General features: G+C 39.3%; 2 protein-coding genes across 3 annotated transcripts; one reads left to right on the forward strand and one right to left on the reverse strand.

Annotated features, from left to right (window-relative positions):
* Positions 1 to 275: 275 nt before the first annotated feature.
* Positions 276 to 1,727, reverse strand: LOC127633728 (putative proline-rich protein 21). Its single transcript, XM_052113007.1, has 2 exons — positions 1,320 to 1,727; positions 276 to 1,243 (listed from the first exon to the last, which is right to left on the reverse strand). Exons 1-2 carry the CDS (start codon positions 1,725 to 1,727, stop codon positions 692 to 694), a joined length of 960 nt encoding a protein of 319 aa, XP_051968967.1. The 3' UTR covers positions 276 to 691.
* Positions 1,684 to 12,972, forward strand: LOC127633734 (uncharacterized). Of its 2 annotated transcripts, XM_052113015.1 has the most exons (8): positions 1,684 to 1,768; positions 1,941 to 1,998; positions 2,989 to 3,074; positions 7,500 to 7,549; positions 8,112 to 8,200; positions 10,911 to 11,195; positions 11,302 to 11,361; positions 12,148 to 12,972. In XM_052113015.1, exons 3-8 carry the CDS (start codon positions 3,063 to 3,065, stop codon positions 12,330 to 12,332), a joined length of 681 nt encoding a protein of 226 aa, XP_051968975.1. In that variant the 5' UTR covers positions 1,684 to 1,768; positions 1,941 to 1,998; positions 2,989 to 3,062; the 3' UTR covers positions 12,333 to 12,972. The 2 variants fall into 2 exon arrangements, with proteins under 2 accessions (XP_051968975.1, XP_051968974.1); XM_052113014.1 differs by lacking the exon at positions 1,684 to 1,768 and having other exon boundaries at positions 1,788 to 1,998.
* The last annotated feature ends 13,131 nt before the right edge of the window (positions 12,973 to 26,103 follow it).

The raw sequence follows: 26,103 nt of genomic DNA on the forward strand, positions 1-26,103 counted from the left end.
CCTAATCAGACAAACCTGAGGAAACTAATCATGGTCTCGGTTACTTAAAAAATTTAAGGGCAAGTGTGTTTGATTGGAGCAAAACTGTGCAGGACAGTGGCCCTCCAGGAGCAGGGTTCCCCACCCCTGCTCTATAGAATGTAGTGACGATGTGGTTCGAGCTGTGCATTGCTGCGCAGTCATGAGTCATCAGAGTGAACAGCAGTGGACTGAGCACACAGGTCTGGGGGGGGGCCCAGTGTTCAGTGTGGTGGTGGTGGAGATGCTGTTCCCGATCCGGACTGACTGAGGTCTCCCAGTCCCAGATCCAGTTGCAGAGGGAGGTGCCCAGGCCCAGTAGGTTCAGCTTTCCAATCCGGTGCTGAGGAATGATTGTGTTGAATGCTGAGCTGAAGTCTATGAACAGCATTTGAACGTATGAGCCCTTTTTATCTAGGTGGGTGAGGGCCAGATGGAGGGTGGTGGCGATGGCATCATCTGTTGAATGGTGGGGACGATACGAGAACTGCCATGGATCTAGTGAGGGGGGGAAGCTGGGTCATAATGTGCCTCATGACGAGCCTCTCGAAGCACTTCATGATGATGGGTGTGAGTGCAACGGGACGTTAGTCATTGAGGCAGGACACTGAAGACTTCTTTGGCATGGGGACGATGGTGGTGGCCTTGAAGCACATTGGAATGACGGCGCTGCTCAGAGAGATGTTGAAGATGTCGGTAAGAACATCTGCCAGCTGGTCTGCACATGCTCTGAGCACTCTGCCAGGAATGTTGTCTGGTCCAGCAGCCTTCCGTGGGTTGACTCTACGTAGAGTTTTCCAGGCAGTGGCTCTGGGATGGTTGAGCCTACAGGCAGTGGCGTTGGCTCATAAACCGTGGCAGGCATGGGCACTGGCTCATTAACCGTGGCAGGATTGGGCACAGATTGTGGCCCGGGGTTCCCGCCATAATTCACAGCGTACAGGGGAATTGCAACCTCCATGGTTGCTACCGCTGACTGCAGCGGGTAATTGACCACCAGCGGTTGGAGAGGTGTTACCTTGGATATAGGAGCCATGGCAGGCCTGGAGACAGGGGCCGTGGAAGGCCTGGAGAACAGGGGCCGTGGAAGGCATGGAGAACAGGGGCTGTGGAAGACGTGGAGAACAGGGGCCGTGGAAGGCGTGGAGAACAGGGGCCGTGGAAGGCGTGGAGAACAGGGGCCGTGGAAGGCGTGGAGAACAGGGGCCGTGGAAGGCGTGGAGAACTGGGGCCGTGGAAGGCGTGGAGAACAGGGGCCGTGGGAGGCGTGGAGAACAGGGGCCATGGCAGACGTGGAGAACAGGGGCCGTGGAAGGCGTGGAGACAGGGGCCGTGGAAGGCCTGGAGAACAGGGGCCGTGGAAGGCCTGGAGAACAGGGGCCGTGGAAGGCGTGGAGACGGGCCGTGGAAGGCCTGGAGAACAGGGGCCGTGGAAGGCGTGAAGAACAGGGGCCGTGGCAGACGTGGAGAACAGGGGCCGTGGAAGGCCTGGAGAACAGGGGCCGTGGAAGGCATGGAGAACAGGGGCCGTGGAGAACAGGGGCCGTGGCAGACGTGGAACAGGGGCCGTGGAAGGCGTGGAGAACAGGGGCCGTGGAAGGCCTGGAGAACAGGGGCCGTGGAAGGCGTGGAGAACAGGGGCCGTGGAAGGCGTGGAGAACAGGGGCCGTGGAAGGCGTGGAGATGGGCCGGCACAGAGTTCCTGCCATAACCCACAATGTGAGATTATCCGCCTCCAGAAGCACTGTAGGTTTGTGAATGTTTATTCCCCTTAAATAATGGTTTTGAGGTATATGTCTGATATAGAGTTTGTAGCAGTGAGTTGAATGAACTTGGTTGAATATTCCAGGAGGTAAAGATCCTGCCTGAATTGTTCCATGAATGCACCCGTAAGCTCCATACTCTGTGATGTGTTTGTCAAGGTCTGGCTTTGTAGGAGTGTGGGATCGCTGGAGTAGAGGAGGACGCTTGGAAGAACAGGTAAGCGAATCAGTATTCTTTAGTGGTCAGTTCTTCTGTAACGTTGGTTCTTGTAGTGTTAGAGAGGAGAACACAGGAATAACTTCAGAATTTTAATTGGTGCGATGGATGTGAATGAGGGCCATTTTTGAACGTTAAAATACTCGCTTTTTCACAAGTATAGCCATAAGATATAAAGAATGTGTGTGCAAACTTATTTTTAGTGTGATAAAATCACTTACTAAAGTTTTCTGTGTGAAGTTATGTCAACAAACCCTAAAACCCTATAACGACTGTAAAAAATAATGATATAAACATTATGTTTTAATAGAATTAATGCAAGTTCTTTTCTAAAATTATAAGCTTCATATTTCTGCCTTTAAACCCTCCAAAAATTGGCCACATGTGCCTCACTGTAAATTCGATTTTAGCTTTTGTTTAAAGTCTAAATACATTTTTGTGATATTCAACAGTATCCCCAAATGCTGCCGATTGAACTTGTATTGATCCCAGAATAATCCTTAAAGAAACACGAGTCCAAAGCATCAGGTTGAGTTATGAAAATGAAATTGTAGGTAGTCTTTTCATTTGTTTGTGTCATAACTTGTGCCGGTGAACATAGTAAGTGCAAACTTACTCTCTTACTTTGATATTTAAACATGAATATAATATCCTTAATTTACTAATCTATAACAATTTACAGGAAAATCTTGCATACATGCATTTTTCTTTTTATTCTGTTACATTTAATTTAAGTTTTATTGCAACATATGCACAACTAAGTAAGAGTAATTTAACCACATTTATAGCCTTTAGTGCTATTTATAGTTTAATTTGATGTTGAAGCAATGAAGTACTTTTCAGGCTTTAAGCAAATTCCTTAATAATGTAGAACACATTTTCTGTCTGTGGTAGTTTATAACCTCCAGTTATATTGGTCGTAAGCATTAATGCCTTGGATACTAGTTTAGTTTTAACTTCAGGTCTAAATATTTGTCATTTGTACTGCAGAAAGAAAACCATGTGATCTGTAAGGGTTGTGCTCCTGCTTATATTGGTTTGGACATTCACGGCTGTCTGCGAAGATGATAACTTTGGTAAGAGAAGATATTCTTTTAAATGAATGACCATATCTACATGATGCATTTGTCAAACAAAACTTCTATAAAAATGTCCTTTTGTTTTTCTTCTTCTCTGAAGTAAATCATTCAGTGTTCCCCTTTTGAATTCCGTTTTGAGTACAACAATGTTGTGTAGGGATTTTAAAATGTGCAGACACTATATTGCATCATCAGATACATTTTTAATTATGTCACTGTAAACTAATTCCCAAGGAACTTTACACCTACATACAGATCTTATTTTGCATAGTGAACGGGACTTTCCTCAACCAATGCCAGTGTGCAGCATAGAGAGAGAGAGAGAGAGAGAGAGAGAGAGAGAGAGAGAGAGAGAGATGAATAGAATACATGGGTAGAGTGACAGAGACAATACATGGAGGGGGATTAATAGAAAACACCGGGGTTACACCACTACACTGTAAACAAGTCTGTCTTAAAATGTAAAAGACTGTAAATATGCTACAGAAAAAAAGAAAGAAAAAAAAACGTAAAATATAATTGTTTATATATATATATATATACACACCTAAAGGATTATTAGGAACACCTGTTCAATTTCTCATTAATGCAATTATCTAATCAACCAATCACATGGCAGTTGCTTCAATGCATTTAGGGGTGTGGTCCTGGTCAAGACAATCTCCTGAACTCCAAACTGAATGTCAGAATGGGAAAGAAAGGTGATTTAAGCAATTTTGAGCGTGGCATGGTTGTTGGTGCCAGACGGGCCGGTCTGAGTATTTCACAATCTGCTCAGTTACTGGGATTTTCACGCACAACCATTTCTAGGGTTTACAAAGAATGGTGTGAAAAGGAAAAACATCCAGTATGCGGCAGTCCTGTGGGCAAAAATGCCTTGTTGATGCTAGAGGTCAGAGGAGAATGGGCCGACTGATTCAAGCTGATAGAAGAGCAACTTTGCCTGAAATAACCACTCGTTACAACCGAGGTATGCAGCAAAGCATTTGTGAAGCCACAACACACACAACCTTGAGGCGGATGGGCTACAACAGCAGAAGACCCCACCGGGTACCACTAATCTCCACTACAAATAGGAAAAAGAGGCTACAATTTGCAAGAGCTCATCAAAATTGGACAGTTGAAGACTGGAAAAATGTTGCCTGGTCTGATGAGTCTCGATTTCTGTTGAGACATTCAGATGGTAGAGTCAGAATTTGGCGTAAACAGAATGAGAACATGGATCCATCATGCCTTGTTACCACTGTGCAGGCTGGTGGTGGTGGTGTAATGGTGTCGGGATGTTTTCTTGGCACACTTTAGGCCCCTTAGTGCCAATTGGGCATCGTTTAAATGCCACGGCCTTTAGGTTTTTACTAGTACGAATTGTATTTCTGATATGTGAAATTGGAATTTCAACAAGTAAGAAATCAATTCTTGATATCAACAATTGATTTTGAATGGCAGCCTATGGTGACATTTCACTAGTGAAAATACAATTACAGACATCAAGAATTATAGTTTTTACTAGTTGAAATACAATTCTTGATATCTAGAATGAGCATTTTAAGTAGTAAAAATGTAATTGTTGATATCAAGAATTCATATCCTGGAAATGAATAAAAGTTAAAACGGCTTGCCATAAGAGATCACCTTTTCTGGGAATGTGTCCACGCTGTAGTATTTTGGAGAAAATGTTGTTTATTTAAACGTACCTCTATTTTAACTAGTTTTTCTTTGCATTATAAAGAAGTTTTATTTGGTTTTCACAGTTTTGATAACTTAAGTTAACATTTTCTAATTAATCTGTTTATTTTTCTTGCCGAGATTTTTTTATACATAAGTGTAAATTTATGTCTATAAAGCCCCGATTTGCACTTTTTCGTAAAGACTTAAAATATTATTTAAATACTCTTTGTACCTCCAACAACACCAAAGCATTGGAAAGCATTACACTATGTAATGAATATAATGTCTTGGCATTATTGTAAAATATATCTGTAATATTGTGTACTATGCACCTGTCACGAATGAGGACGGACTCAGACAAAGGAATGAGGATCCAAGTGCGGGGTTTATTTAACATGGAACGAACAGGCAAGAACAAACAAAACTACCACGATGGGCAAAATGAAACCAAAACATGAAAACACGGGAACAGGACACTCGGGAACACAGGCATGGGAGCGAACATCAACAGGAACAACAACGTCACATACAATCAACGAAAGACAAGGACTGAACCAAAAACCCAGGATATAAATACATGAACACGGGAACAGGGGACCAATGAACAAACAGAACTCAAACAAGGTAACAAGGTGATGAGGGACAGGTGAAAGCAATGACGGAAAACACGGACGCTAAGAAAGAGACTATGGCGTTACATTAGGGACAAAAGTGAAAACTAAAGAATGCAACAAATGACAAAGAATGGCAAACAAGAGGGAACAGTGAAACAAGACAGGGTAACCGTTACAGTACCCCTGGCTTGTTTCTAAATACGTTTCTAATATTTGTATATGCGATTAATCGCGATTAATTAATCGGGACACCGTGTAATTAATTCGATTAAAAATGTTAATCGATTTACAGCCCTAATTATTATTATTAACCATTATTTAACCAAGAAATCTCGTTTTCAATGGAGAACTGGCCAAGAAATCACGGCAAAAACTTTATAAGATCAGCACAACAAAAACAGACAGAAGACAAAAATAAGAACCATTAATGATATCGAAGGAATACAATTACATAATCCAGTTTATGCATCGCATTTGCACTCTTCAGTCGTATGACTTTGTTTTTGTCAAAGATTTGTATTCACCCCAAGGTAGCAAAGGGATTAAGGTGTAATGTGTTCTGGAGGGAATCCCACGACCAAAGTGCAAAATAAGTAAAAGCTGTTTTACCAAGATTCACAAATAAGCCATTTGTAATGTAATACTGTGACACTATCAAAACATTCCTCTGTTTGTTTGAGATTGACACTGCAACATTGTCTTAACCAATGGTGTGAGTGTTGGGGCGGGACTATCTCTTTATTCAACCAATGGGAGACGAGGAGAGTTTTCTGGAATTTGTTAGATTCTACACTTCTGTTTGGTGATGCTTGTGACATTTGTTTGTTTGTTTGTTTGTTTGTTTGTTTGTTGTTTTGGTGCAATAAACAGTAATACATTTATGAAAGGTGTGGTTTTGTTTTATGTTTAACGATTATAAACAGCAATATGATTAATAAAGACTCTCTAAAAATGTTCTGTTGTCAAACTTTATCATCACAAGTAACTTATAGCAGTGTAACCAGTAAAGTAGGTTAAAGTTAATGTTACTTAAAGGGGCAGTTCACCCAAAAATGAAGATTCTCTCATCATTTAATCACCCTCATGCCATACCAGATGTGTGACTTTCTTTCTTCTGCAGAACACAAATGAAGATTTTTAGAAGAATATCTCATCTCTGTAGGTCCATACAATGCAAGTGAATGGTGACCAGAACTTTGAATCTTCAAAAATCCCATAAATGAGCATAAAGTAATCCATACGACTCCAGTGGTTAAATCCATGTTTTCAGAAGCGATTTGATGAGTGTGGGTGAGAAAAAGATCAATAATTAAGTCCCGTTTTACCATAAATCTCCACCATTACAGTTACTTTCTTTGTGCATATCGCCATCTACTGGTCAGTGCTGGTCAAAGGTGGAGATTTATAGAAAGAAATAAAGCAAATAAATATTCATATCACTTCTGAAGACATGGATTAAAACACTGGTGTCTTCTGGATGACTTTTATGCTGCCTTTATGTGCTTTTTGGAGCTTCAAAGTTCTGGTCACCATTCACTTGCATTGTATGGACCTACAGAGCTGAGATATTCTTCTAAAAATCTTCATTTGTGTTCTGCTGAACAAAGAAAGTCACACGTCTGGTATGGCATGAGGGTGAGTAAATGATGAGTGAATTTTCATTTTCAGTTTGTTAAGGTCTTAATTGCTCCTCCTTCAGATTTGTCTAACAAAATTGTCTCAGGACATCTTTAGCCAGATGTTTTTCTGTCATTCGACACGTTACCCTGACATACATTACTGAAGATGCAGGCTAGGAAGCAGAATATTATATATGCTTCTGCATATGCCGCATTGCTCTGAGAATACAACATAAATATGGTGATATTACCAGCACCACCTACTCAAATGTTATAAAGTTACCAGTTATGGCAACTTTTGCCAATGAGACCAGACACAGCCTCAAATCAATTGCACTGATGAACTTTCACATACGAGTTTCTTGCATACGAATAAGGATGCGATAAATCAATAGACAACCACTGTCAGTGTTAGAATGTAGACTTGGCACGAATCCAAGCTATTGCATGTTTGAACAGGCAGGGCATGGAGTCATTTTGAAAGTGAAAGTTTTAGAGCGTTTATATGACTGTGTCACCAGGAGGAAAGTCAGTGTGGACTACAAACCCTGGGAAGACACTCGCATACACAGTAAGTACGCAGTCATTCTCACCGATCATAATCAATTACAGGACAATCTTAAATATGCATTTATTTATTCATTCATAGTTCTAAAGTACCTTTGAAAAGAGATCATTTTGTAAGAGTGTATTCATGTGATCTCAGTGTTTTATTATAATGTTATAAATCCTTGCAGCATAATTCACTGTCAGTATAAACACAAATAAGCATTGTTAAGATACAGCAATGAAATCACATGTTTAAACTCAACGTGCTGTTTAAAGATGACTTAACTAAAGTGCTTATCCGCTTCAAAGTTCAATCATGACATAAAATGATATTTATGCAACAGCTTTCTTACTGTATAGTTAGTGGATTCTGTATTCACTCGAATGCTAATCATGCATGATGCATTATATCCTGTAGCATCTTTAAGCTTTGAAAGTTTGCAAACTTTTCCTGATTCCTAAATTCTGGCATTTCTGCTGAGCTCTCGGAAAATCAAAGTCCTCCAGTACTTGTTGTGCTCTTAAGTTCTTCCTTATTCTTTAAGTTTCACTTTAAGTAGATGTTTTTAATTGTTTTATTGCAGAAGTAAAACCATGACGGCCGTAGGTGTCGTGCAGATATTTGTTGTGGCTTTGATCATCATCATGTCTGTCTGTGGAGTCAGTACTGATGGTAAGAGAATATGTTGTTCTTGAATAACTGGATGTTTAAGTGGCAGGACTAAATCCAAGACTAATTTTTGGACATGCAAAACATGCTTTTAAGATAAACAATATATCAAGTTTCTTCAAAGCAAATGCTTTTGACACTGAGTGAGAGTTGTTTCCTGTAAATGAAACTTAAGATGCATTCTTACTGTTTGAAGTGAGGAAAATTCATCATGTTCATTAAGCAGAGGAGGGGAGAGTAGCCAAAAACTGTACTCAAGTAAAAGTACTAACGTAAATAATTACTCGAGGAAGAGTAAAAAAGTATCCAATTAATTAATAAATTACATAATAGACGTTTACTCCCCTATATTCCACCACATAATACACATTGAACATGTACTATAGAATTATTATTATTATTATTATTAATATTAAAGGAAATTCTCTCATCATTCACCATCATGCTGTTCCAAACCCGCATGACTGTCTTTCTTCCGTGCAACACAATAAGGAGATATTAGACAGAATGTTTGAGTCACTATTTACGTTGAGTGAATGTTTATATATATATATATATTGAAAGTGAATGGTGACTGAGACTGTCAGTCCCTAACATTGTGTCTAACATATTTTGTTTTCCACATAATACAAACCCTGATCACACTGGTTTGGAACAACATGAGGGTAGAGAAATAATGACAGAATATTAAATTCTGAGCTATCACTTTAAATATAGAGTTCACCCAAAAATGAAAATTCTCTCATCATTTACTGACCCTCATGCTGTTCCAAACCCGCATGACTGTCTTTCTTCCATGCAACACAATAAGGAGATATTAAACAGAATGTTTGAGTCACTATTTACTTTGAGTGAATGTTTTTATATATATATATATATATTGAAAGTGAATGGTGACTGAGACTGTCAGTCCCTAACATTCTGTTTTCCACATATTACAAAGCCTCACACTGGTTTGGAACAACATGAGGGTAGAGAAATAATGACAGAATATTGAATTCTGGCTGAGCTATCACTTTAAATATATAGTTCACCCAAAAATGAAAATTCTCTCATCATTTACTCACCCTCATGCTGTTCCAAACCTGCATGACTGTCTTTCTTCCATGCAACACAATAAGGAGATATTAAACAGAATGTTTGAGTCACTATTTACTTTGAGTGCATGTATATATATATATATATATATTGAAAGTGAATGGTGACTGAGACGGTCTGTCCCTAACATTGTGTCCAACATATTTTGTGTTCCACATATTACAAACCTTGATCACACTGGTTTGGAACAACATGAGGGTAGAGAAATAATGACAGAATATTAAATTCTGAGCTATCACTTTAAATATATATTTCACCCAAAAATGAAAATGCTCTCATCATTTACTCACCCTCATGCCATCCCAGATGAGTATGACTTCCTACAAATTAGAAGATTATTTCTATATCTCTGTAGGCCAAAATGTTGATGCTCCAAAAAGCACATAAATGCAGAATAAAAGTACATTTCATCTGTGGCACTAATTAAAAATTGTACACTTAAAAACTGATCCAGTTACAGAATCACCCTGAAAATGACCATCACCATAATGTACCTCGACATGCTGCCTGAAGTTGGAGCTGTGACTTTAATCTTGAAATATCAGCTAAACGAAGGCATTGCATGACCAAACTATTCTTTAATCACTGTGTGGAGCGAAGAAAGTGTTTGAAGGGTTTGATGCTGACAGTCTCACCATCACTCAAGTGGGAGCGTCTCATCACGTGCAGCTGTGAACCTCCCTCGAAAACTTCCCATTCAATAATCTCTCAATAAATGACACATTAATTCAACTTAAACCCAGTAATGTAACGACAGTAATGCCACACATTGTAAAGAAGTATTAGTAAAAATAATTCATTTGAAATATACTATATCTAATGCAGATGATAAACTGTAAACGCTCAGAAGGCTAAAGCTGTTCTGTGCAGAAACGTTTAATATTGAATAAAACAAACATCACCCGTAAACATCCTTCTACACTGGACCTAATGACCAAATAACGCGTCTGTCACCCTCTTATCTGGAAGACAAAATTGTTCTCTTCTGTTCTCTTTTCTCGGGAATGTTACACTTCCCTTGTTTCTATTTATTGAATTGGGAATGATATATGTAGCTGGTGGGTTCAAAATAGTCACCATAGGATACAAACATTTCTTTTGGGATTTTATTCTGATGGCTGTTAAACAAGGATAAAAGAACAGCTGTTGATGGGGCCATATATATATATATATATATATATATAACTGGGAGCTCTCTTGCACAGCGTATGTTCTCACATCTCTACCCAAGAGAGTTTCTTAAAGGGGCCACGTCCAATTTATGACTAGAGTTAAATTACATGAAGTTTCTCCACTTGGCTTAATGTAGATTCATATGCTAATTTTACAGAATAAGTGGCAAACAATCCTAAAGCAAGTTGAACTCCAGAAAAATGTATATAAAACAAACACAGCCTTTCATATATAGTGTAATAAAACATGTGACCAGAAATCAATTCAATTTGAAAATTGAATCTGCAAAAATGTTTTTTTGAATCAGTTCTCTAATAACGAAAGATTTAATTATGTTGACATGGAAACTAGTAAAATACATCTGGATATGTTGCATTTGTTGAATTTCTTGTGTATTTTTCTTCATTTACGATATTAAATTGATACAAATTGTTCTTTTCAGATTCCCTGAAGGTAACTTGCCAAAATGTGACGGGAACTGTGAGGGAAAGTGTAACTCTTTCCTGCAACGTCTCTTTGCTGCCCAAGGATTGCTGCATTACAATGTATATGTTTAAAAAAGATGATAAGAAGATCTGTATAAAGGAGTTTCCTGTCAATTCATGTGAGCGTGAAAACAGCTACACATGTGTTTACAATCCGAAAGAAACCATGACAACACAATTCAAATTCTTTATACAAGCAACATGTGGTATGAAAAGAACACTCTTCACTGTGAATATAACAGGTACAGTACAACTCTTGTTAATGTTATCATGCAATAAATGTCTGCAATTGTACTTAATAAACCTATTTGGATTCAATTAACCAGGATTTTAAAATCTGTTTTCCAGAACCTGAAACTGTTCCAAAACCTAAAATTGATGCTAATAAACAAGACCCCACCACTAAAGGTATGTTTCACTTAATCATAATAATAATCACATTTTACTGTGACAGATCATCTGAAACCTAAAAAACAGCTCTTCAACTACTTGTCAGGATATTCCTAACTTTAAATGACAGAAAATGTAAGAATGAAACCGATGTATTATATCTGATAATTGCAGCGTTTTTAAACTGTCCTGAAATCGAGTATTTGTGTTGCTTTTCTATGCAGTATATCAGTGGTTCCCAAACTGTTTACAGAGGCGTACCCCTTCAAACATTCAACATCCTTTCGTGTACCCCCTCTCTAACGCATAGATCAAATTCACATGCGGTCATTTGGAAATATGTCCGTTTAACACAACTGGAAGTGAGATTGGCCCGGGATATTACATAGCAATAGGCCCAAACCTTTTCTGCATATAGCGGCACCGTTTTGTGGTCCGTTCTGCATAACGCGGCGGGTCATGTTAGCTTAGCGTGGCCCATTCGGCACATTTCGCGGCCGACCCACCGGCCCGCTCGGTTCTCTGACCTTTACAACACAACCATTATGGTGTTTCTACACTAGAGGACACACAAAATAATTTTTGCCAGTGAGAAATACATGAATTGGGTTTGAATGTATTTTAGCCTGATGAAATTGAAAGAACTGTAAATCTCAGAATGTCATTCGCGTACCCCCATTGTCACCTCACATACCCCAGTTTGGGAAATACTGCTGTAGATTACACTGAATTCACTCTGATGAGAATCATATGATGAATCATGCCGTTTTAAATAGTGACTGAATAGATTTTTCTCTTTTGTAGAGGAACCAGAAGTTCGAAGAAAGGTCAATGTCGTCCCTGCACTTGTATGCAGTATATTCATCATCACGATCTTCATAACAGCAGTCATTTACAAAAAGACGAAATGCGACTGTCCCAACTCGTCTGGATTCCAGAGTGCTTCCCAACCCATAGACAAGACGAGTGGTGGTGGTGAAGTCGTCTAAAGCACATAACTGGTAATCTGGTAATCAGAATGTCGCTGGTTCGATCCCCACAGCCACCACCATTGTGTCCTTGAGTAAGGCACTTAACTCCAGGTTGTTCCGGGGGGGATTGTCCCTGTAATAAATGCACTGTAAGTCACTTTGCCAAATGCATAAAAAAAATAAAAAATTTAAAATATGATGACAGCTGGCATTGCATTGATGTCAATAATGTGAAAGCAGAAAGAGTTTTGTTTCACTCCTAAAGTGAATTTTGTGAAAATGGTGCATTTTGTTGAGTCTTCAGATTAAATGCATGTGAAGAAAGAGGGCATTATAACAAGCTTTTCTCTATTGTTCAAGAAATTAATGAATTATAATACTTTTATATTGATTTCTGTGAAATAATACTGTGTTTTGATAATGGCTTATATTAAGCCTGTATATAAAATATGATTTAGATACTAAGAACCCAAATGTCCATTTGTTTGGGTCTGTCCTGCTTATTTTAAAGACTTCTTTATCAATGATGTGGGATAGTGGGAACAGCTTTAACTTCTTAAAGATATGTTGGTTTCATTTAATTAATTCAATCAAATGTGAATTTACTCTTTGATTACTGATTTATACAATGCATTGAAACGAATAAAGACTTTTGATACTCTCTAAAGTTCAATTTCTGAATCCTGTTTTCTTCATTAAACTTTATCATCACATGTTGATGTTATAGCAGTAAAACCAGTGAGGCGACACATTTCTGTTTTATTGGTTTGCATTATTGATTAGTGTAAAACATCATATCCGGACACATTCAGCAGGACATCTTGAGACATTTGATGATTTACAGTAAGAGACAGAATTTGATTCGAGGCTTGAATGATTTTAGTGTAGGCTTACAGATGTTCATCATCTTGGGTTTGTTATTTTGGGCAGGAAGTTTAGCAATCAGATGCCACCTCCAAAGCTACTGTAAAAACATTTGTAGGTGAAAGGTTCACCATAGAGTACATAATGGGTAAACATGTGAGTACAAGTGAGCAGGTCATAACATTCACTAAATTCACCAGTTAAATATTTCCTGTCAAACCCAAAGACAAAACAACAAATGAACTTCTGTGTGATGCAATCTATCAAAACCCTGACTTATCTCACATGCCACATGCCAACTTAACAAATAAGACAATTAATGGGAATTAAATATTGATTTGATTTGAGAATGTGAGAAAAAAGACACCGCAGAGAACCAGACCGGGCCAATAGGACCTCCACCCGACAACTTTTGGGCATGAACAACGAACAACAACACCCCCATCTACAACTGTTGTGCATGAACAGAAAACACCCTTACATAACCCCACCCCGCCACTCAACAATTTTTGGGCATGAACAACGAACACCCCCAACAATTTTTGGCCATGAATACCCTTACAACACCCACACAACCACAGCCCCCCACCACGCAGGACAACTTTTGGGTATGAACAGCAAACAACACCTGTCCCAACAACACCCCCCACCCCCAACAATTTTTGGCCATGAATACCCTTACAACACCCACCCAACCACCCACCCCCCCTCCCCCCATCTACAACTGTTGTGCATGAACAGAAAACACCCTTACATAACCCCCCCACTCAACAATTTTTGGGCATGAACAACGAACACCCCCAACAATTTTTGGCCATGAATACCCTTACAACACCCACCAACCACAGCCCCCCACCACGCAGGACAACTTTTGGGCATGAACAGCAAACACCCCCAACAACATCCCCCCACCCCCAACAATTTTGGGCATGAACAGCAAACACCCTTACAAAACCCCACCCGCCCGCTCAACAACTTTTGGGCATGAACAGCGAACATCACCACCACACCCCTCTAGACAACTTTTGGACATGAACCAACACCCAAACCCCCCCAGCCCTATGCCTTGACTATGACTTGACTAACAAACAAGGTACATTAACATGAGGGCTTAAACACACACATTGGGTAAAACAATAACAAGAATACCAATAAACAGACAGAATTACAAACAAGATAACAAGATAATAAAATAAAACCAATGACAAACTAGAACTGCTCAGACAATAAACCAATGAAAACAAGACACATGAACATGGAGGGAAACATGAAATCACATGACATGAAAACAAAACATGAACAAAAACACATCTGGACATGACAGTAATTGTTTTAAACAAAATTCTTCAATGGCACATATTTCAGTTTTAAAATATAAGTTTAGTGTCATAAGCAAAAATGCAATTAAATATAAGCTATCACAAGAGATAATAGAGGAGATTATTTCATTGCACAAGAAAGGTGATGCTCAAAGTACATTTCCAAGTCCATTATCTCACATTTGCTATCGGTTAGGTTTATGTTAAAGGTTTCGGATTGGGAGGTCTAAACTCAATAGAGACTGTTTGAGAGAACATTTCATCATCACTCAATGGACATTTCACCTCAGAACTTCCATGATATGTGTCATGAACCACGTATAATAATTGAGCTATTATTTTGGACTGGTAATCTGTCGTACCGTTTTCCCGGTGGGCCAACACACTTTGGGGCTGATCAGGGGAGGACTGGTCATTGGGAGAACCGAGGGGTCCGGTGGGCCGAATGGGCCGCGATAAGCTAAAATGAGCCGCCACGTTATGCAGAACGGACCATAAACTGGCACCGTGACATGCAGATAATCCCCCGCTCAACAACTCTTGGCTCGACCCAAGTTTTGGGCCAGTTGCTATGTAAAATCCCGGGGCGATTTCCTTCCCAGTCCAGCCCTGGATCAGGCTGTATATGTTTTTTTTTTTTGTCTAGTTAATGTTTTGATGATGGTTTGGATTTGTCTGACACCTGCTGCTTTTAAATGACATTCTCGCCAGTATCGCAAACTCATCACGTATGAACGTGCAGAAGTATTAACAGATTGGAGAGCAAGGGTGTTCGATGAGATTTTTGGTATTTTCCCCATATAAGTATTGTATGACATTAGAAGATTTGGAATATTGCATCAGTGTCGTATGCAGTGGAGGTTGCCAATGGGGTCGCCGTGGCCACCATGGACCGAAGCCTGGCCACCCCATTGGCCACCCCACTCGCAATTGCTGTTTTAGTCATTTCTTTGGACATTTTTTGGCACAATTTAGTTCTTTAGAGTTGAAATCATCTCTGTAACTTAACATGTGTGCACACCAAGGTCGCCGCATCTCTCCGTCTCGGGGGTCATCGTTAGGGGCTCCGCCCCTTGTCGTACGGACTACTTTTATGCAGCATTGTAGGAGCATAACAAACAGAGTAAACACTAAACAACACATTAATGTGGTTCTGAGACTGACCACGTGTCCCAAACGGCATAAAGGGAAGGGACAACAATTATGATAGCCATGTTGTAAGGTTACTTCAATCCAAATTTCCAATGAAAATTACTTAAAAAATTAGTTCAGAATGATGGTTGTTTTTGACCCCCACATCTTTCAGCCATCGAAAGCTCTCACCGTGGAAGGTAAAGTCAAAGGGAATAGGGCTTGAGATCACTTCCGAAGGAACGCACCCTGAGAATACATTTTAACCTTAAAGTTAAACAGTTTTTTCATTGTGGCTGACCCTAGTCTGATGAAATACGATTAAAATATGATAGAAATATTGGAAATTTAGCAAAGTATTCTATTTCTAGTATTCTAGTATCTGGCAGCCATATCACCCTGCAGTTCTTTCCTGGTTGCCCACTAAAGCTAAGCAGGGTTGAGCCTGGCCAGTACCTGGATGGGAGACCTCCTGGGGAAAACCAAGGTTGCTGCTGGAAGTGGTATTAGGGAGGCCAGCAGGGGGTGCTCACCCTATGGTCTGTGTGGGTCCTAATGCCCCAGTATAGTGATGGGGACACTATACTGTAAAAAAGGCACCGTCCTTCGGATGAGATGTTAAACCGAGGTCCTGACTCTCTGTGGTCATTAAAAATCCCAGGACACTTCTTGTAAAGAGTAGGAGTGTAACCCTGGTGTCCTGGCCAAATACCCCCCATTGGCCCCTATCTACCATGGCATTGTATTAATCTCCATCCCTGAATTGGCTACATAACTCTACTCTCTCCACCAATAGCTGGTGGGTGTTCTGGCGCACTATGGCTGCTGACGCATCATCATCCAGGTGGATGCTGCACACTGGTGGCGGTTGAGGAGATTCCCCTATATTATGTAAAGCGCTTTGAGTGCCTAGAAAAGTGCTATATAAATGCAAGTAATTAATTAATTATTTAAACAGGTTTTGTACTAGCTGTAAATTGTGTAGGCCTAACTGGATCATTGAGGAACAGCCTTTGTGACATCATCTTTAGTAATAGCTAGCCCCAGTCTCTTCGGGAGAGTAGTAGTAGTGTGTTCTTGTTTCCTCTCTCTTACCCTGTGAGAAACCACACATGTGCAGAGCCAAATCTCTATTTCTGAAAGTGAAGTATTAGTGGTCTGGCTTATGTATTTGCTCATGTGACCTGCAGAGGCATCACTGTGGAATGAACCTTCATCAGGGTGAAGACACAAAGTAAACACAGTAAGTGCCTTTTTAATTTTTAACCACCCAACATGAAAATATTTTCTTTATATTGACTTATCATCCACCTGGGGGTATGACGTAGGCCTAAACGTTGATCTGTTTTTATTATACACATGTTATTTTCATTGGCTCAGTTACTAAATAACAAAATAATATCATTTCATGGATTTTAGATTTACACACTTATAATCTGTGGAAAGACAGCAATAAGACTTTTAAAGTTTTAAAGCCCCGTTTTGCGGCCGGCCCACTGGGAAATGTCCCAGGTCACCCTATGGCCTGTCCACCACTGCGTGCCGCTTTCTACATTTCGCCGCCGTTTCCTGGTGAAATGAACAATATAGACACAACAACTGTTTATTTTTTTTCACTTTCACCCAAATCACAATTACAACAGCTGATAATGAATTTATAAACACTTATTTTCACACTATTACTCACTGCTATATGATGATACAGAAACACTTTTATAACATATCATTTGAAAAACTATACATTTTAACACTTATGTATTACACTCTCACACACATTTATACACTTATTCCAATCTGAGGAGCGTCTGCAGTAGCTCACCTACCTGAAAGAGTCTTAGACTTTGAAATCGGATGTCTGCGGATCGTGCCCAGTCATACATGCAAGCTAACACGTGAGACGAAAGTGTCATAGAAGTGACACAAAATGACGTGGTTGCATCAGATAAATGTGCTTTTAATGTAGCATTTGCTTTTTGGAGAGTAATGGTAAGGTTTGGGTTAAAGTTTTAGGTTAGGGAAGTACTTTTTACTTGTTAAAACCTCCATCTAACATGAACCTGAAAACCTTTGATCACTCACTTTTGGCGCCCCCCACTGGACATTTCACTCGGAAACATTTACATTTACATTTATGCATTTGGCAGACGCTTTTCTCCAAAGTGACTTACAGTGCACTTATTACAGGGACAATCCCCCCCTGAGCAACCTGGAGTCAAGTGCCTTGCTCAAGGACACACTGGTGGTGGCTGTGGGGATCGAACCAGCAACCTTCTGATTACCAGTTATGTGCTTTAGCTCACTACGCCCACTAAAAATGTTGCCAACACTCAGGTAATTTCAAAAGTGGACATTCCACCGAGACTGCCCTGCTGTCTGTCACAGAGTCGCTGAGACAGGCGAAAGCTGAATCCAAATCATCCGTTCTGATTCTGCTGGACCTTTCTGCAGCCTTTGATACAGTCAACCATCAGATCCTACTCTCCACCCTCTCTACTCTTGGCATCAGAGGAACTGTGCTTGACTGGTTGACCTCCTATCTCTCAGATAGGTCCTTCAAGGAAGCTTGGAGAGGTGAGGTATCCAAGCCACATCAGTTACTTACTGGGGTACCTCAGGGTTCAGTGCTTGGGCCACTTCTCTTCTCTATATTCACAACATCACTGGGACCCATCATTCAGGCACATGGTTCCTTACCACTGCTATGACGATGACACACAACTCTACTTGTCTTTCCAGCCCAACGACACCACAGTGACCGCTCGAATCGCTGCCTGTCTGGCAGACATCTCGGCCTGGATGAAGGAACACCATCTGCAACTCAACCCAGCCAAGACAGAACTCCTTGTCTTTCCAGCCAACCCTGCTGTTGAACACAACATGACCGTGCAGCAGGGTTCAACTACAGTATCGCCTTCCAAAACAGTCAGAAATCTAGGGGTAACCACCGATAGCAAGCTAAATTTCACAGACCACATCTCAAAGACTGCAAGATCATGTAGATTTACACTCTACAATATCAGGAAGAAAAGACCCTTCCTCTCTTAACATGCCACACAACTGCTTGTTCAGTCACTTGTCATAACTAGACTGGACTCCTGTAACGCTCTCATTGCAGAACTCCCTGCATGTGCAATTAGACCCCTGCAAATGATCCAGAATGCAGCAGAACGTCTGGTCTTTAATGAACCAAAGAGAGCACACGTTACACCACTCTTTGTCTCTCTCCACTGGCTGCCGGTTGAAGGCTCTGATCCTGGCATACAGAACAGTCACTTGGTCTGCTCCAGCATACCTAAAATCATTTCTGCAGAGCTACACGCCCGCCAGAAGCCTGCAGATCGGCTAAGGAACATCGCCTTGTTGTACCAACACAAAGAGACACTTTCCCGGACTCCATCCGTGAAGCTGACTCACTTTCTGTCCACAAAAACTGCTAAAAACACATATTTTCAATGAGCACTTAACCAGTCACTAAAAAAATAATAAAATACAAATAAATAAAAATCTTGTTGCACTTAAATCTGTTCTGAATACTATTCTAATGCTAGTAAATCTTTGTAGTATGGCACTTTTCATGCAAATGTCTCCTTAAGATGATCCGTTTATGTTTTCGCTTTGGATAAAATCGTCTGCCAAATGAATAAATGTAAACGTAAATGTAATCTTCATGAGATCAGGCTGGATTCAGCTATTAAAATATCTCAACAGTTAATTTTACGAGCTAACAAAACACATATTTGTGTAATTTGTGTTTTGAGTAAAGACCTTACTGTGACAACATCCCTGTGTGAAAACTAGCCTTTTCTGTGTTTATTGAGTTTACTAATGGTGCAAAAAAGCAGACGTCATCACCCCTACCTCCACATCCTCGTCTGATGTAGTTACGACCAAATAATACTTCAGCTGTTCTCTTGCTGGAAAACCACACCATCTCACAGTTTCCACTCTTACAGGACATTACATTTCTCCTGCATCTATTTATAGATCTGTCTTATAGATGCATCTGGCAATTTTAAAATGTTGTACATGTCAATGATAAGGCATATATATTTTAAGCTATTAAAAAACTATAAAAATGCACGGAAAACTACAATCCATCATAATGAATGATCCTTCATATTATAATTGTTCAATATGAATAATTGTATGCCGTACAATATCTTACGAGTTCACCATTTAATGCAAATTATTACGAGTTGTCATGAGACTGCAGAATGACCTCATATTAAAGCACAAGACCGTTTATGAAAATATATTGTATATCATCACTGAGTTGCACAATGTGTATTTTAAAACGTAACGTTTATGTAATGTTTGTTATTCATTATTTCAAGTATTGAAAGCAAGGCCTTGTAGTGACGAGAAGAATTCCCTTTCAATTCATTTGACTCATGAGGATGATTAATAATGCAAATTAATTTGGATATTCACTTAATATATTACATTTAAAAGTCTCTTTTGTTTCGATTTATATTCAAATAAACTCATACAATGTCTTGCATCGATTAACTCAACTAACTCGAATGGAGTGGTGTTGGTGTAGTGGGCTAAAGCTCATAACTGGTAATCGGAAGGTTGCTGGTTCGATCCCCACAGCCACCACCATTGTGTCCTTGAGCAAGGCACTTAACTCCAGGTTGCTCCGGGGGGATTGTCCCTGTAATAAGTGCACTGTAAGTCGCTTTGGATAAAAGCGTCTGCCAAATGCATAAATGTAAATAAATGTAACTCAAAAGTCTCAGTATTTTATATCTACTGACACATCTTGACATGTGTAAAATTACTATTTTTCTATTGTTGCCATATTAAATCAATATAAACTCTTATTTTTCAGGTCTCAGTACAATAACCTGTGAAAACATAACTGGAATGGTGGGAGAAAATTTAACACTTACCTGTAGAGTCTCCAATCAGAGCAATGATTTATGCATTATATATTGCATATTTCATGACACAATCACTGACGGTGCAAACCTCTGTAAAAACTATTATTCCTGTGACCAGAGGAGCTTCTCATGTACCTACACTCCGAAAGCAAAACGTACAACAAAATTCAAATTCTTTCTGCAAACAAAGAATGGAATGAAAACCTCATACATTTCTACTTGGGGCGGCTGTGGCTCAGTTGGTTGAGCGGGTTGGCCGCTAATCACAAGGTTGGTGGTATGAATCCCAGCCGTTAAGGCTTAAAAAGGCGCTATATAAGTGCAGACCATTTACCATTTCTACTTAAGACCCTGAGAGGTAGAGAATTGTTGCACTCAAATAGGACTCGTCTATCAGGTGTGTAGAGCAAAAAAGAGGGTATTACCCAAACTTCCCTATCCCGAGCCACATTAACCAGCTCTGATTGGGGGACCCCGAGGCATTCCCAGGCCAGTGTGGAGATGTAATCTCTCCACCTAGTCCTGGGTCTTCCCCGAGGCCTCCTCCCAGATGTGCTTGAAACACCTCCCTAGGGAGGCGCCCCGGGGGCAGCACTTACCAGATGCCCAAACCACCTCAACTGGCTCCTTTTGACGCTCTACTCCGAGCTCCTCACGGCTGAATGAGCTCCTCACCCTATCTCTAAGGGAGAAGCCCGCCACCCTTCTGAGGAAGCCCATTTTGGCCGCTTGTACTCGCGACCTAGTACTTTCGGTCATGACTCAGCCTTCATGACCATAGGTGAGGGTAGGAACAAAAATTGACCGGTAGATCGAGAGCTTTGCCTTCCGGCTCAGCTCTCTTTTTGTGACAATGGTGCGATAGAGCGAGTGCAATTCTGCTCTCCGATTCTCCAGCCAACCTCCCGCTCCATTGTCCCCTCACTCGTGAACAAGACCCCGAGGTACTTGAACTCCTTCACTTGGGGCAATACCTCCTTCCCTACCCGGAGTACGCACTCCATCGGTTTCCTGCTGAGAACCATGATTAACCAATCAGTAAGTAATAGTGAACTGATGACGCAATCAATAATTACTGTATTTGATCTGCCTCATTGATAACTATCAACTAACTACGGCTAATTTAAAATAATTACTAATTTATCACTAATCAAAAGATTAACATGTGTCTAAAATGTGAATGATTATGTATTTATTGTGAACAAGATCATGAAATGTGCCTTTAGATAAACGTGCGCCCCATGTGTGTTATTTGCTGGAAGTAATTTATGTACATACAGTATCATAGTCAGCTTACAGATGTTTGTGTCCAACATGTGTATTCCTTAGATATCTCTTCTGTGCATTACAAATGATTAACTTCGGCAGGGTTCGATATTGCTGGAGGACTTTTTAGAATAATTTTGGTAACCCATAAGTAATGAGTCAAGTGTTACCACATAAACATGAAGGAATTACTAATTATTCTAAAGTGAGGGTCATGGTAATGCATTATTAGTGAATGAAAACCTACTTGAATATACACCAAAAAATACTTTTTTTTTTTTTTTTTAAATTAATTTTTTATCATAGGTAGGTTAATCTCACAGGAAGTGTTTAATTTTATGTGAATTGCATTTTTTGAGTAACAATGGATCCAAGTGTCTGGTCCATCAAGCTTCTTATCCAATCAGGGTTGGCCATATGCAATGCTCGCGCTGAAACTGAAAGAAGAGCAAGTGCGATTTAGCTCCGCCCTCTTGTCGATCTGCACGTGGTAAACTTTAACATACATTCTGTTGTGTTCAAACCAAACATTGGTAAACAAGGAAACATGTCAAATTAATTTGATAAAAACTGTACTGTATTTACAGAGCTGTCTAGGGCGGAAGTACACATGTGGAACCGGCCTCATGATGCACGCCGGTTTTCTCTCTGTTTTCTGTTGAAGTCTTGTGGAGATCAACACACATGTCCTTTAGACACATCATTTTATTATTTTACTTTATGTTAAGAGATGCACCAGCAGTTAAAAGCATTATCCTGCTAAGGGTTTGTAGCCTATGCATTTATGTTTTTAAATGATTCATAATTCAATGCCAGAATGTTTTATTTGTTTTGAATGTCTGTGAATGTTTGTTAACTATCCGCTTGATTAAATGACTAAAATGTAGGAACAAAAACGTGAGCATTCATTACTAACTGACAAGTAACACCTCAGTTACTATTACTTATTTATAATGTGTCTTCACTTTAGAATAATGGCCCAGATAACCTTTAACTCCCAAGGAAGGAAACATTAATTAATTAATATTCATTCATTAATAATGCGCTACCATGACCCTCACTTAGGTTAAAATAATGGTCCAGATCATCAGTAATTCCTCCATACTTACTGTATGTTTCAATTACTCATGAGTTACCAGAACTATTTAAAAAAGACATTTAGCAATATCAAACATGCAGAAGTTAATAATTTTTTAATGAACAGAAGAGATATCCCAAGGAATACAAAGGTTGGGCACAAACATCCCTATATATCAACCACCAGTAGAATATTATTCTATTCACATTGCACTTATTCTACTATGCAAGTTTAAGATTTAAGAACTTCTTGGTCTGTTCTTCATTCAGTGTGCGTATAGCATCTTATAAACAGTTGTGTTTGTGCCCCAGTATGGGCAGATGTTTCAGCCCACAACTTTCTCCAGTGCTATGGTTACAAACAACAACTAATCCCTTCAACCCCCTCCCTATGTTTTGACTGTAATGTTCTAATTGCAAAATAGACTGCAGGAGATGAAAGTTGAGTTATTAAGAATTAATTTGATACCAAGTATGGGAACATTGATGAAGATTGTGATATAAAACAAAGCATTTGCTCTATAGCCACACTCAGAAAGTCCACCTGTCGGCCAATTTTCACACTTGAGTCCTCTTTAAAAGAACCAAACTCAGACCCCTTTTAATGGATCAAAAAGTGGACCTAGTGAAAAAGGACCCAGTTCTCTTTGCATTCACACTGTCTGAGAGCTTGTAAGTGGGCTCAGATCTCTTTTTTGGTCCACTTTACCGGTTACTCAGTCCTTTTTGCATTCACACTCTGTGTCATTTGTGGGACTGAGCCCACTTCAAAATATATTGTATGTATTATAATTATTAGGGCTATATTTAATATTAAGAGTACAAATAGCTCTATGCATTAACTTATAAGATAATATAAACATGTTTAATGCTCTCAACATGAATATGCAGCATAAGAATGTGTCTATATTCAATAAAACTTCATTTATTGATCTTTTGCATCAATATGATGTAATTATATATTATTACAAAGGAAAGTAATTTAACAGAATATAATGCATTGTATTTTGATAAAAAATAATGGATTTAGAAGCAAAATTCAGCATTCAATCATTGTAGATTAGTCTTATTAACGACAAACAATAAGATTTATCACAATTTGTTTAATTTACTGACAGCCTTGGGTTACAGTTTTAATAGTTTTAATATGCATCTCCCACTGTCATATCCATAGAAACAATGCAATCGGCTCGTCACATCTCTCCGGTGCTCGCATTGTCATTTCCTGAGTACTGGAACCTGTCAGAGCCAAGTGAACCTGGAGTGCTTTTTGTTCACAATGCTTGTTATTAGTGAACCAAACCAAAGGCTGCAAGTGAACCGTACTCAGACATCATCGCTTTTAAGGGGTCTGAGATCATTTGGTGTGTTCACATATAGGCCAAAAATCCCCCAAACTGAGCTTAGAGCCCTGAAATGGACCAAGTGTGAAAACACAATATAATTGCCTCTGTAGCACCCCCATTTTCACCTACAGTCACCAAAATGGGTACATATATAGTTCTTGTCAAGCTGGACAACTTTCATAATTATAGTCATTAGGTCTGCCCAACAGGAAGTCGGACATTTTTATTTTTTGAATATTGCAGTCACTGAACCTTTAAATACTCCTCCTAGGGGATTCATGAGACTATCACCACATTTAGACAACATTATGCCAAGACATTGAAGATGCTAAATTGTGAACATATTTTTTGATATATCGAATGGTGTAGCCATGGCGAGGCAATAAAGTTATAGTGAAAAAAGGGAAAGAGTAAATGTCTCGTATCTTTTGTGTGCATTTATAGATTTAGATCAAACTTGAGCAGTATGTTTGGTCATGTCATCTAATCACATTGATGTGGATATTGTAGGTCACAGTCATAGTGCAACCAACTGATAACAGGAACTGTGACACTTTGTGTGACTTTTAAATTGTCCTCTTATATTTACCCTCTCAAATGCATGTACCCACCGTTCTTTGTTTTCCTAGTGCCACCAGGTGGTGAAGGTGGTCGGGGTCTTGGGCCTAGTGCTTGGGCCTACCATCGCTGCTTGCAGCTATATTTATTATTAATATTATTATTATTATTATTCTTTTCAAAGTTTTAGGCACTTTTGGGGTACTTAACATGTGTGAAAACTCTTGAAGATTTGCACACCCCCATTGGCTTTGTAGCACCCCCATTTTCACCTACATTAATACTTCATAGGACCTTAAACGCTGCTTGCAGCTATATTTACTAATAGCCCAGAAATTACACACTCCACGTTTAAATTATCTTGTTGCAGAGACTGAATGCTCCTATAGAGAGATTTTTTTCATGTATCATGTATTGTTTAGTTTTCCAAAGAGAAAACAATTGCGTATGAATGAATATAAGAAAATGTTAATGTCTCTATCTTTGAAAAAATATTTTCATGTTCAAAGTTTCTTTAAGTACCAACCCAAACACATCATTCATCCTCCATTGAAAGGCAGTCATGGCAGGTGTAGAAATGTGGAATTAAACATACAGTTAAAAGAAAAGCAGAACAAATATTATGTGAAAGGTGCACCTGAGGCTGTAATATGTGAAGAGGTGTAAACACGCCAGTCAGGTGAATAAATAGACTAATTTTGAAGTAAAATATTCCATTTTGCAGGTATGAGTGGAGATATTAGCAATTACAGAATTTTTAAATATCAGTCAATATACATATAAATAAACAGGAACGTATTTAGTTAAAGGTGCAGTATGTTCGATTCAGAAACCCTTGTTATTAGTGACACCTGTGGCCGTTAAGTGAACTGCAGCAGCTACCTGTTAATCGTGCACACACTCCATAGGGACGCGACCTATGCATCCAAAACAATGACGTAACGTACAAATAGGCTGAATGTGATTCACCGGCATCATGCTGACAGATGAGGTAGCATAATTAAAATTACACAGTTATGATTGTTTTACTACAAACTTTGAGACTGTATATTATATTTGACTCTCCAGTACTGGAACAGGGCTAAAACAAAGTGTGGATATCGGTCTGATTATGCGAGACTGTAGTTTGAAGTAATCACTTTTCTTTGAATGATACATTAACTGCATTTATACGATAGCCTATGATGCTGTTAGCTAGCTAGCTAGCTAGCTTTAGCAATAGCGGTTAGCTAAATTTGGTGGATGATGACAGCAGCTGTTTATAAAATAGACTACATTATAAATATGTTGACACAATAATAGAATGTATATATTGTCTGTATAACCAAGTTACATTACACTA

The sequence above is a fragment of the Xyrauchen texanus genome, chromosome 40 (genome assembly GCF_025860055.1).
Source record: "Xyrauchen texanus isolate HMW12.3.18 chromosome 40, RBS_HiC_50CHRs, whole genome shotgun sequence".
Classification (NCBI taxonomy): Eukaryota; Metazoa; Chordata; class Actinopteri; order Cypriniformes; family Catostomidae; genus Xyrauchen; species Xyrauchen texanus.

Bases quoted from the DNA above. Each gene is read 5' to 3' on its own strand.
- LOC127633734 (XM_052113015.1), top strand. The intron at 8,201-10,910 runs GTAAGAGAATAT...TGTTCTTTTCAG, and splicing joins CTGTGGAGTCAGTACTGATG to ATTCCCTGAAGGTAACTTGC. The intron at 11,196-11,301 runs GTACAGTACAAC...TCTGTTTTCCAG, and splicing joins CTTCACTGTGAATATAACAG to AACCTGAAACTGTTCCAAAA.
- LOC127633728 (XM_052113007.1), bottom strand. From the start codon at position 1,727: ATGGCAGGAACTCTGTGCCGGCCCATCTCCACGCCTTCCACGGCCCCT. The intron at 1,244-1,319 runs GTTCTCCACGTC...CCACGGCCCCAG, and splicing joins CCACGCCTTCCACGGCCCCT to TTCTCCACGCCTTCCACGGC.